The sequence below is a fragment of the Cyanistes caeruleus genome, chromosome 20 (assembly GCF_971803275.1).
Source record: "Cyanistes caeruleus chromosome 20, bCyaCae1.hap1.1, whole genome shotgun sequence".
NCBI classification, from domain to species: domain Eukaryota; kingdom Metazoa; phylum Chordata; class Aves; order Passeriformes; family Paridae; genus Cyanistes; species Cyanistes caeruleus.
This window is the reverse complement of record NC_141720.1, coordinates 6,362,533-6,374,721: the sequence shown is the minus strand read 5'-3', so window position 1 is coordinate 6,374,721 and position 12,189 is coordinate 6,362,533. Positions and strand designations below refer to the sequence as shown.

At 49.5% G+C, this 12,189-nt stretch overlaps 1 protein-coding gene across 3 annotated transcripts in view; it reads left to right on the top strand.

Moving 5' to 3' along the window:
* Positions 1 to 6,552, top strand: part of DDX31 (DEAD-box helicase 31) — a 42,977-nt gene extending 36,425 nt beyond the window's left edge. For 2 of the 3 annotated variants that reach the window (XM_086858276.1, XM_086858275.1), the window contains one exon: positions 5,806 to 6,552. In XM_086858276.1, coding sequence (XP_086714402.1) covers positions 5,806 to 5,956 — 151 coding nt within the window. In that variant the 3' untranslated portion in view covers positions 5,957 to 6,552. Of the gene's footprint in view, positions 1 to 2,432; positions 3,322 to 5,805 lie in introns of those variants that run through there. The other variant, XM_086858277.1, reaches the window with a different exon arrangement.
* Positions 6,553 to 12,189: the final 5,637 nt, after the last annotated feature.

Sequence of the window (12,189 nt, the reverse complement as noted above, 5' to 3'; positions counted from 1 at the left end):
TGAATATCAATTCAAATTCAGTTTGCACTTGCATAAATCCAAGATAATGCTATTAACTTAGAGAATTGCTTTTGATTTCACACTGACAAAGCAGAAAGCAAAACTTAGCCTGCCATTTAGAAGACAAATGGTTTCTAATTGTAAAATGCAGGGCTTGAAATTATAACAGCACAGTCACAGAGCAATCTTTTTAATTATATTTCTCACATGATGCTGTGAGTGTTGGTTGTTGTATTACACATTGTCTCCCAACATCCGATACTGGTTTTTAATCAGGCTGCTCACTAAAGCCTCATCTCTCAGCACCTGCCTAGAGAATAAAGAGCAGGCACTCCAGGTTGAAAATGGGGTTAAGGCAATCATTAAATGTTTCCTTAAGAGGACAAAGAAAACTTTTCATTTCTTTTGAAGTCTCCTTTTGTGCTTTGTGCCTCCTTGGAGAGCCTGCTGGAGGAAGGTGAGACAGTGAGAGGGAGCAGCCAGGTGTGTGATGTTTCAGTGCTGAAACGTGGGAGCAGCCCTCTCCTCAATGCCTATGTAAACTTCCAGGTATTTTTCAGAGGTCTTTGTGCAATCCAGCTGTCCCTTTAGCTGCAGTGGATCTCATAAAACCCGATCTGAAGACAGAAAAATAATTGCTGGCGGTGTTTTTTGAAAGTTGCAATGCTGTGTTTAGGTGAGAGATGAGCACACGAACCAGATACTGCTTATTGAATTACAGTGCATCAGCTTAGTCAGTGTCTGGGCTCATTCTTTGACTGCAGGGTAGAGGCAAGGAAGCTGATCCCACTTCCATTGAGGGATTAGCTGTCCTTGGTTCACTGTGGAGTCGCAGCATGCCGGGGCTGACAGGCCAGATAGACTTGTCTTTTGACTGCTTCACAATGCAAGTGCCAAAGACCCACTGCCATTCCACCATGCATCCCTGTGCTGCTCAGGCTTGTGCATTCTGGATCAGTGGGCTTTCATGGGAATCTGTGGCAACTGAGGGTCTGCTTTCCCTTTGAAATCAGGAGTGCCAGTGTGTGCCCCCAAAGGCTTTCACTGCAGTGAGGAGTTGCAGCTTAATTTGGCTTTCTTGTGAGTTCAAGCCATTACAAAGAAAGATGACTCTTTAGTTCAGCTGATTCTGTGGAACTCCCTCCTGCAGGAATCTGATGCAAGAAATGCTCAAAAAGACAGAATTTACTTTTGAGTATCAAGAATTGCTACAGCATATGCAAAAAGTGATATAACAACAAAGGTGAAAACCCCCTTGTGCTTCAGTGTTTAAGTCCAACCCTCAAGTAAAATGGGATCAGGAAGAGGTGTTTGAGAGCTGCTGTCCATCATTATCACAGTGCCATTGTTCTGATGTGGAGATGGGCATGGCCTGAAGGTTCTGGCTGCAAGATCACTGTGTTAATTCATTCTTCTGCATGGTCAGATAGAATCAGACAACGCCTGGGAAGCAGACCTTGTAGCCCTGTGTCCTCCACATGGACAGGGCAGTAGTGGGTGAAAACTTGCAGTCTTCTCTCCTACCTCACATCCTTGGTTCCACTTTTGAACATTTTGGCATTGACAATTTTGAAAAGACAGGGTTTGTGACTCAAGGCTGCAGCTGGCCTTCCCTGCACAGCAATTGTCTCGTCATTAGAAGCACTTTGCTTGCCAGTTTTTATGTGCACATTTAGAGCTTTCCTGATTTCACTTAATTAGTCAAAATGCAACTTTGGAATTCTGCCCACTGGGAATTTCACTTGGTTTGGGCAGTCTGCTCTAGAAGCCAGACTGGGGCTTGGGTAAGAGCATGTATCCATGGGCAAATGGAGCCAGAAATGAGAGTAAGAGACATGGCTGCTGTGAAAGGAAACATCACCATCTCTCTTCCCTAAGGCAGTTCAGGGACACAGGTGAGTTCTGGCTACCATATCATGATGTTATAAAAGAAGTTCTCTTACAAAATTAAAGTTTTATAGTTGTAAAATCCATTTGATTGTTTCCTGCATACACAAATGCCCTTTATTACTGTCCTGTTCCTGCAGCACAGAGCCTTTGCTCCATCTCTGATCAAGTTAACAGTGTTTGCACCCAGAGCTGGAAAATCTCTGTGCTGGGGGCTGTGCACCAAAAATTATCATCTCTCTCTAACTGAAATATATTCTATCCTCTAGCTGGGAAAGGGCCTGACAGAAGCAAGAATCCTGGGAGGTTCCCAGCCTCCCAGTGCTGCTTTTGTCCTTTTTCCATAGGGTGAAGGCCAAGGGATGGCAGTGAAAGTGAGACTGGGGTTTCTGTGTGGCTGAAATGACTTCAGTAGGGCAAGGTGGGCTTTGCTGTTCAGCACATCCCAGTGTGGAGACCACCCTGCCCTGAGTGTTCTGGAACACTGATTCTGTGAGCTTCATGCTCATTCTGGCTGGGTAATAATTTTCTTTGATCTTCTCAAGCGTCTGCATCAGCTGGGAGCAGAGGACCTGGGCCATCTGTTGACCTGTCGAGAGCAGTGTAGGATTGCTGATGGATTTCTTGCCCCCACTCTGCAAAAAACAACAGCAGCAAAACCAACCCAAACAGGGTTGTGTTGGCTGCAGATGGTTCATCCAATGCTGTAAGTAGGAAAAGCAGGTGTTGCAGCAGCCTTGGTCCAGAGGTAACCCAGCTCTGCTGCTGGCACAGTGTCAAGGAGCTGTTGGAGATGCTGTCAGGCAGATTGATAGTGCAATCCACATTGAAATGTTTCCTGATAAATGGAATGGCCTCCTCAGGTCTCCTCCAAAGACACACCATGACTTCTGGGACTATGCATCAGAACTTCATCCTCCTCCTTCCTCAGCTGGAGCAATTTGGGAGCCTTTGGTTGCTGCAGATGCTGGGAGTTGGGTAAAGGTCACTACACCTGGGCACTGCATTGCAGCAGCATCTCACACAGCAAGACAAAGGAACAGGCAGTGATGCCAGCCAGGTTGAGAGACACCTCCAGGAACAAGCTCACTCACCACTGAGGCAAAAAGATGAGCAGAGGCATCTTCTGAGCCAGCAGGCAAGAACCAGGAGGAGGAGATCAGTCCAAACCATTCAGGTTTCCCCAGAGATGGAGGCTTGGGGAACACCAGCTCCACTCTGTGGCTCCTGAGTGGGGAAGGGGAGCAGCATGCAGGGAATAGCTCTGTAAGTGGGTGTAGAAGGAAACTGAAGCAGAGGAAAGAAGGATTTTACTCTTTCCTCCACTGGACTTTCCTGCCTTTTCATCATTCAGTGATGTATTTAGCAAGATTCATAAGTTTCTCATGTTTAAACAGTGAATAAAATAATTCCAGTTTTCTGGAGAAGAGCAAATATTTTTTTTTTTTTTTGTCTTTAAAACTTTGGCCTGGTCTTTTCCAGCCTTTCAGGAGATAAAAAAGTCATCTGGGGACAGTTCTTCTGTTTCCTTATTGTCTCTCTGCTGGGGGTCTTGGTACCAGCTTTTGTGAGGTTGTAGCTTAATTACAGATGTACACAGGCAGTTCTAAACACGAGTCTTTTTATTCCTTCCTCTGTCTCAGTAAACCATAATACCTAGACGTGAGATCACAGCAAGAGATGCTGATAATCCATGTGTTTTTTTCCAGTGATGGGAGCATGGGTTCTGTCTGTGTTGCAAATGCATCTTTACATTTACAGCCTTTCTGTGAAGCTTTTTGCCACAGTATCACCACACAGCTCCCTTAAATTAACATGCCACCAGCCCTCAGCAACATGGAAAACACAGGGAGAATGGCCATGGAGGCCAAAGAGATTAAATACCTTGCCCGAGGATGCTCGGGGGTGAGTGTTAAGGTCTTGCTCAGTTCTCCTGGGCTTTGTCTCATAACATCGGTGAGGGAAGGTGCCCTGAGGTTACCTTGCTGCTCTGGCAGAGCCCCAGAGACTGTCACCAGTTGGGCAGAGAGGGGAATTTACAGCTTTACAGCAGAAATCAGGGCTCCTGAGCTGGTGCAGTTTCCTGGTGTGCTGTCACTGCGTGCTGGTGCTGTTCCCTGTAGCTCTTCCATCTCATGGTTAAACAGGGCCTTAACAGCTGCTTTTCTTCTGTCCATGACGAGCACAGGTTCCACAGCACAACTCCATTGATTTTTGTGGCCCTGGGTTAGAGGGAGAAGGCTCCCTTTTCCCTGCATCCCTGCTTTTCTGTGTACAGCTGATCACCTCAGCAGGGAGTATTGATTTACTAATTGGGCAGCAATTTCACCTGATTGATAATAAAGTGTTGGACATCCTCCCTGCTGAGCTGTAGCTCAGCCCAGCAGCTACTGGTGGATTCCTTGTCCTTTTGCAGCAGAGAGTTCCCTGTTGTTAAGTAAACCAGTCTGTTGCTTGGAAACCCATGAACTACTGTAGGAAATACTTGGAGACAACAATCAAAGTGTCAGAAAGGAACTTTACCCAGTTGTGGAGGGGGCTGAGCAGAGGATACACCTGCACAGGCTGTGGGAAGGCAGCAAGCAAATACCCCAGGCAGCCAAGAGTTCACTTCCCTTCTCTTCCCTGTGTGTTTGGCCTATTGAATGCATCGATCAATCATCGATCTGCAGCAGCCAGAAATTCTTCCTTCAGTGCCCAGTGTGGGTTTGGACACCTGAAGGGACTTGGAGGCAGTGCTATAAGGTGTCACCTTTAGGACAGCTGAGTCCCTGCGTTGTCACCAAAGCTCACTGGTGAGGCTGTGGGGCTGCTGTTCAGTTCCCTTGTGTTCAGAGGGACAGACAGCTTTCTTGTTCTGCTTTTCTGGAAACACCTGGGGTCTGTTACAGGTTACTTGCTCAAGAGAGGTGCACTCTGGAGGTGTTCAAGGCCAGCTGGAAAGGGCTTGGTTGGACCTGATCTAATGAAAGGAATGAGATGATGTTTAAGGTCCCTTCCAACCCAAATCAGTCTGTGACTTTGTGGTGATGAGGAGAGTGGGACATGCCAACACCAGTAGCTGTGGACACCCTGTTGTGCCCATGGGAACGAGGTAGGGTCCTTCAACAAGAGATTGTATTTGAAATAACTGAGGGGGAGATTTGCCCAAGGTTATAGAGCAGGACAGTGGAAGAACTTGTGGTGGGAAAATGCTGAGTGGGTTTTTATATTTACAGCTGGCAGTTCAGGGCTGCAGGGATAACCATATTGGAGTTTGGTGGCCAGGCAAAGTGCAGCTATCCTTGCAAAAGCCAGTCTCTGGAGAGGGAGGCTGTGAGGTGCATGTGATGGCTGCAGGACACTGCAAGAAAAGAAAATCTGTTGGATGTTTTGGTTTAGACTCATGACATTCTAATTTTTTCCCTGGTTTGTTTGGGAGGGGGCCATGGTTTCAAGTGCTGGATTTAAGCTCTGTTTATAAAATGTTTCCATTATTCAATGCCAGTGGGTTGTCAGGTGGTACTATTATTATTATTATTATTATTATTATTATTATTATTATTATTATTATTATTATTATTATTGTTGTTGTTGTTGTTGTTGTTGTTTCCAAACTGCTGTGTCACCTCATTCATCAGCCTTCAGGCACACAAGCTTCCCTCCTTCTCCCCACCACCCCTGCACAAGCATTTGTACAGAACAAAGGCTTGCTTTGAAAAACGCCGTGATATTTTGCCACCTTTGTGAAAACCTGTCACAACAATACCTAATTCTGCATGAGGCAGATTTTCAAATCAAGCCTCAAGGAAAGGGAGCTGTTCCTTCTCTAATGTGCAACTGTCAGTGGTGTTGCATGAACCCACCCAGCAGGAGAAGGGGTTCTTAATTCCTTAATTCTTTTAATTCCTTAATTCCTCTGCTCTTCCCCCTGGCCAGGTCTGACCTGCTCAAGAAGACCCATGGCAAACACCGCCTTGCTGAGATCCTGCGCTCTGAATATTCCAGTGGGATGGACACTGCTGGAGCCAAGGTCAAGAAGAAGAAGAAAAGGCAGAGAAAAGCTGGCAACCAGCAGATTCCAACATAAGCCAGGCCCTTCCAGTCATTGGCTGTAAAAGCTGCTTGAGTGCCTCAGCTGGGGGTCAGGGTGACCTGCCAGATCAACTGAGGAGTGTTTCAATTTATCAGGCAAATGCAGGAGGGATCCTGGGGATCTTGGCCTCCTCCCCTTTATTCCATAGGTCCAAGTGGAATGGAATCCAGGTGTGTCCTGTTGTACTGCTGCAATTAAATGTGGCTTCCCAAAGATCCACCATTGTCACACTGGATTAGGAACAGCTAAGAAGCACGACACAGACTCTCTTGTGAGCTGAACAGGAGAGCAAAGTTTATTATTCTTCATCTTCTTTTATAGACGTGTTCAAGAAGGTCTGAGAGGTAAAACTCTCATTGGTCATTAAAGCAGCACATCACCATCACTGGTTAAGTGAAACAGCACCCCTTGACTGTTTCCTAAACACCACCTGCAAAGATTGTTGTCCTGTACCAAGGACTGTTTGGATTCTTTCTCAGGCCAGAATGAGAAGCCTGTGACTCAGTTCCCTGGTTTTTGCATTTAGCATCCACATGCCATGTTCCTAAGATTTTTTTTTAGCAAGAAAAATAAAAAAAGGTTGAATATGATTTTCAGAGAAATGTGTGTGCAACATAAAAGTGAGACCAGTTTGGGTAGGCAGGAGGTGCTTTTCTGTTTAAGGAATACTCCACAATCCCTTCACTTGCTGTTTCCAGCCAGGTGAACATAGCAGGGGAGGTGTCACCATGGAGAGGGGAATCTGCCCTGTCCCATCACTGTAAAGGGAGCACTTCTGCTCCTGGCTCAGGTAATGAAGCCACATTGCTGCCAGCTCCTCTCCTGTCCTCTGTGCACTGGGCAAGGTCTGTGCCTGGTCACTGTTAGTCAGAATTGCCACCTGCAACGATGCCAGTGGCAGGATTGTGGAGAACTCTTCAGTGTGATGACACACAATCCCTTTGGGGCAGAGTTCATTGGCACAGAACTTCTGTCAGAGCTCCTGGGCTTGGGAACAAACGTTGTCACCGTGGGAAGGAGCCACACTGGAATCCAGCAGTCTCCTCCTTGCCTGCAGCGTGTTGTCATTCCTGATTATGTAACACAGAGGGAGCAGGAGATGTCTCACCTCTCTGAACATTAAAGCCTTTGCAGGCTCCTACAAACCCTTGCCAGTAGTGACCCAGACTTTTGGGGTTCTTTGCCCTGCCTGGGCCTGTTTTGAGCTCATGGATTTTGCTTCTTGCTTTTCCTATTTGCCATCCATCTTGTTCCCATCAGACAATTGGGACACTGGGGAAAGGGATGCAGGATGGCCCCCAGTGTGCTGAGACTGGCATTTGTTCACCAGTGTGTGAAATGAAACCCAAACTGCCCTGGGAGTGGAGAGTGCCCCCAAAGCCTGCAGAATTCCCAACTCCCCCAGCTCCTACAGGTAAGCACCCACCTGTCCCCTCTCTGTTCCTCCCTCTGCATCTTCCAGCCCCTCCTAGAACACAAGCACCAAGCAAGGCACAGGTGAGAACAGCACAAAAACAGCCAAAACACAATTTTCTTCTCCTTGCACGTGTCTTCCTCAAGGAAAGGGATGAGGAAGAGCAGCCCACCCATGACCTGAGCCAGGCATGTTTAATGCAGGAGCAGAAAGTGCTCAAATGGTGGCAATTTCAGACGTCAGAAGGAAGAAAAGTACTGAAAAAGGAGTATAAACAGATGAAAATGATGCCTTGTAAATGCAAAATTGAGGGCACCTACTTTGGGCTGTAGTGAGTCATACAAAGGATTGTAGGAGAGCAGCAATCAGCCCCAAAGTATTTAATTTCTGAAGTGAAGGTAACTTTTGAAACCAGAATTTTTATTTCCTCCCAGACAATCAAACACTTCGATTTCACTGCAATACTTTTTTGAATGCTTCTGGAAGATAATAAAAAGGATCCAGTATCAAATTAACCATGATTTTGCAGAGAGAATGAAGTTACAAACATTTATTAGATTAAAATAAAATAGCAACAAAGCCCACCTGATTTTGTTATGAGAACTATTTGAAAGAGCAATCAGGTTTAAGGCAAATGTCAACTTAAACAGAAAAGAAACCCCTGAGGATGAAAATGACTCAGAATGATGCAGGAAGTGCAAGTTTGGGAATGATATTTTGCATGAAGGGAAAATACATGACCTTCTCCTGGCTGACTGTCACATAGGAGTTAATAGGGACTGCTGGCAAATTCATAACAGTAGGAAAAAAGGCCAACAGCACATAGGTGAGAGACATCAGGAGATCACATTGCTGCCTGTATTAACTGGGCATGAAACAGTACAAATGGTTATGATGAATCAAGTGATTTTTTAAAAAAATATGAGTGCCTTTTTCTTTCAGCTTCACCATCTCTAGCAGATAGGGCTGGATTGCTTGTGTGATTAGGGAAAGAGAGAGGAGGATAAATAAATTGTTAAAAGATATGCACATGCACCTAAAGTTAAGCCAAGTTTTCTCCTAACAAACTTGAAGGCTGATGAGCAAAATGTGTTTGAATTGTGTCTGAGTGGGCAGGATGCAAATTCTGCCCTTATTTACACTTGGGCAGCTCCAGATTGGCTCTGAGCTGGCTTCACCCTTGTGCACCACTCAATTCAGGAAGAACCTGGTAGGTTTGGGGTTGATTTTACTCAGATCATCATTCAGGCAGGGCAGGGTGTGGTGCTCAGAGCTGTGAGCTGCTGTAGAGTTCCATCATTTCCACCACCTGCAGCAGGACCAGGGTGTTGTGTGTGCAGAGGTTCCCAAATGCCGGAGGAGCAGCTGGGGGTGACCGTGGATTCCCGAGGCAGGGAGCAGGTGGATGTTGCCCTGAACTGCTCCTGAATTTGTCCCCTCTCGCTCTGAGGTGTGTGGTGTGTGCTGAAGAGGTTTTGGCTGGGTGGGAGCTGTCCTGCACGGCTGGCAGGGGAGGAGAGCTGGGTTTGGCAGTGTCAGTGGAACTGCAGCTTTGGTTTTGGCTTTGGTTGTGTTTGTTTGTCTGGATTGTGGTGGAGAGCAAGAGCCTCGCTGCCCTGCAGCCTCAGGTCCCTGGGTTTGGTCTGGAAATAATGGCACTGTGTAACTTTTCTACAAAGCTGCTTGTGAGTCAGACCAGGGCTTAGCTGGGTTTGCTTTCTGTGCTCTCACACCCTGAGATTGCAGGGGATGCTCTTGTGTTTTCTCAGCTGTCTTCTGGCTCCATGTCCTTTACCTGTAGTAGTAGTTTACATCCTCCTCCCCTCTGCAACTGGAGCATCGTGAGCTCACACTGCAAGGCTTTGGATTGGGAAAAAGCAAGGAGGTCACCTTGGGGCAAGAGTCACAAACACCAGGGGCTGGGTCAGACAGGACACAGCGCTGCTCCCTGAACTAAGCAGGGTAGAGAGCAACTCCTCCCTGTTTCCAGCACCTTGCTTTCTCCATAAACCTGGGGAGAAGGAAAAGCAGCAGTGAACTGGGTTTTCCATTCTGACATAGTTTAGTTTGGTGCTTGGATGAAGCCATGGGATGTCTTGACTAGAAACAATTCTGATTGCAATGACTTTGTGTGTGCTGGCATGTCCAGCAGAGCAGCTCTTGCTGTGTCTGCTCTGAGGGTGCTGGTCCTGGTTAAAGCTGTGCCAGGAGGGAAGGAAAGTGGCCCCTGAGCTGGGTAAAAGCCTGGAAGGGACTGGAGAGCCAGGAGTGTATTTAGTCCTGGCAAACCCACTACGCTCTCTGGATCCAGAGCCTGGAGCTGACAGAACCCAACCAGCAGCAGCAGCAGCAGCAGCTTGTCTGTTGGACTCTGTACCCTGGAGAAATCCATGGAGCAGAGCTGCTGCAATACTCCAAAGGTTTCCCTGCTGGGACTGGTGCTTCTGAACTGTTGCATTTTTTTGCTTCATATAATTTCAACCCAGCACAGCCTGTCCTGCCCCTGGGGCCTTGCCAGGACTGTGCCTGCCTGGCACCATCCTCTGGAAACATTTCTAACCTGCTCGGGGCTGCTGTAGGTGCAGGGCCAGTGCTGGTGGGTTCTGCTGTGGGGCACTGGCTCCCATCTCAGTCCCTGCACACAGGCTGAAGGTGAGCTTGGTCCTTCAGCAGGTTTTGAGGCTGCTGAGATCCTCCCACACACGATGCTGTTCATGTGGCAGGTGCAGGGATCTCTGCTTAGAGTCTATGGTGTCTTCCCTAAACTGTTTTCTCTTGAAAACAGTTTCTCTCTTCACTCTGCTGTGAGATCTCCTGGGCAGCAGCAGCTCCAGCCCTCCTGTCCCCTCTGCTCACCTTCCTTCCCACCACGCCCGGCACAGCCATTTCCCCTTCCCAGGGTAGAGGATTCCTCGGGACTCTATCCTGCTTTTTCCAACACAGTTTGTAGCACAAACTGAACCCTGGCACTGTGTTATGGTGCTGCCTCAGACCCGCTGGTACAGGGGAGTTTCCAGCTCCTTCCAGATGTGAAATGGCAAATTTAAATATTGCAATTACAGACGTGTAACGAAGTCTTGTACTTCATTAATGTAAGAGGAGGAATATACTATGGCTACAAGGACAATTAAATATTAGAGAATGCCTTTGATTCACATTCCTGCTGTGTAAATGGGAGGAAGGTTGCTGTATGCGCCTTGCCTTTGCGCTCACAAAATGAAAAGCACACCCACTGCAAGTTGTCCTTTGATAGATTTTTAATATGATTTTAAAGAGTTTTGTTTGGCCTCATTCTTATTCAATGAGATTAATTTAAAGCACTTATCCCCTGGGTTTAAGTCAATCCATGTAGGATTTGGGACGGGGGTTGTTGCCCAGGGAGGGGGTTGTTTGCAGGCCTCTCTGAAAGACTCCTTTCCCACTTCATTAACCCCGAGCTCGGAGCGACCCCCCTTCCTCCTCCTCCTCCTCGCCCAGCCGAGGCCCGGGGATTTACCAAACCCCCCCATTCACATGCAAAGAAGCAGCCCCATCCACAAAGGCCGGGGGCTCTCGCCCCCAGGCGTGGCTGTGCATTTGGCCGAGCCGACAATCGCCCTCCCCGAGCGGCTCCGGCGGGAGCGGGCAAAGCTCCGGGGACGGAGCCGGCCCCGGGGCATCGCGCTGGGACCCGGCCCGGGGAGCCGCCGAGGGGCTCGGGAGGGGCACTGGGTGCTGGGGGGCTCCGCAGACAGCCGGGCCCGCCGGGGGGAGCGGCCGGGGCCGGGGGGACCCGCAGCCCATCTGTCGGCTCCCGGAGCCGGCGAGCCGCTGCCCGGCTGTCCCGGGCACCAGCTGCCGCTGGCCGCGGCCGCATGAGCGACACTTTTAAAGGGTGGAAACAATCCATTTTCCAAAGCGATCATTTAAAGCACTTAGGCAATTATACACTTAAGATTAGCGTTATTAATTCACCGGAGTCGCGGCTATCACCGCGCCGGGCTCTCCTGGTGTCCCCCGCCCTCTCCGACGGCTCCGCGGCCGGTCCCGAATGCTGGCACTGGAGCCGGGCCCCGGGGGGACACCGAGTGATGGGGGGACACCGAGTCCAGGGGGGACACCGAGTGATGGGGGGACACCGAGTCCAGGGGGGACACCGAGTGATGGGGGACACCGAGTGATGGGGGACACCGAGTGATGGGGGACACCGAGTCCAGGGTGTCACAGGAGTCCAGGGTGCCACCGAGTCCTGGGGGGACACCGAGTGATGGGGGGACACCGAGTCCCGGGGGACACCGAGTGATGGGGGACACCGAGTCCTGGGGGACACCGAGTGATGGGGGACACCGAGTCCAGGGGGGACACCGAGTGATGGGGGACACCGAGTGATGGGGGACACCGAGTCCTGGGGGACACCGAGTGATGGGGGGACACCGAGTGCTGGGGGGACACCGAGTGATGGGGGGACACCGAGTGCTGGGGGACACCGAGTGATGGGGGGACACCGAGTCCTGGGGGGACACCGAGTGATGGGGGACACCGAGTGATGGGGGGACACCGAGTGCTGGGGGGACACCGAGTGCTGGGGGACACCGAGTGATGGGGGGACACCGAGTGATGGGGGACACCGAGTCCTGGGGGACACCGAGTGATGGGGGACACCGAGTGATGGGGGGACACCGAGTGATGGGGGACACCGAGTGATGGGGGGACACCGAGTCCTGGGGGACACCGAGTGATGGGAGATGGAAAACTCCTCTTTGCTTTTCCCTTTCCCTCGGCGGCGGCAGTTCCGCCAGAGCAAACAAGCGGCGGGGGGAGAAGGCGAGACCCG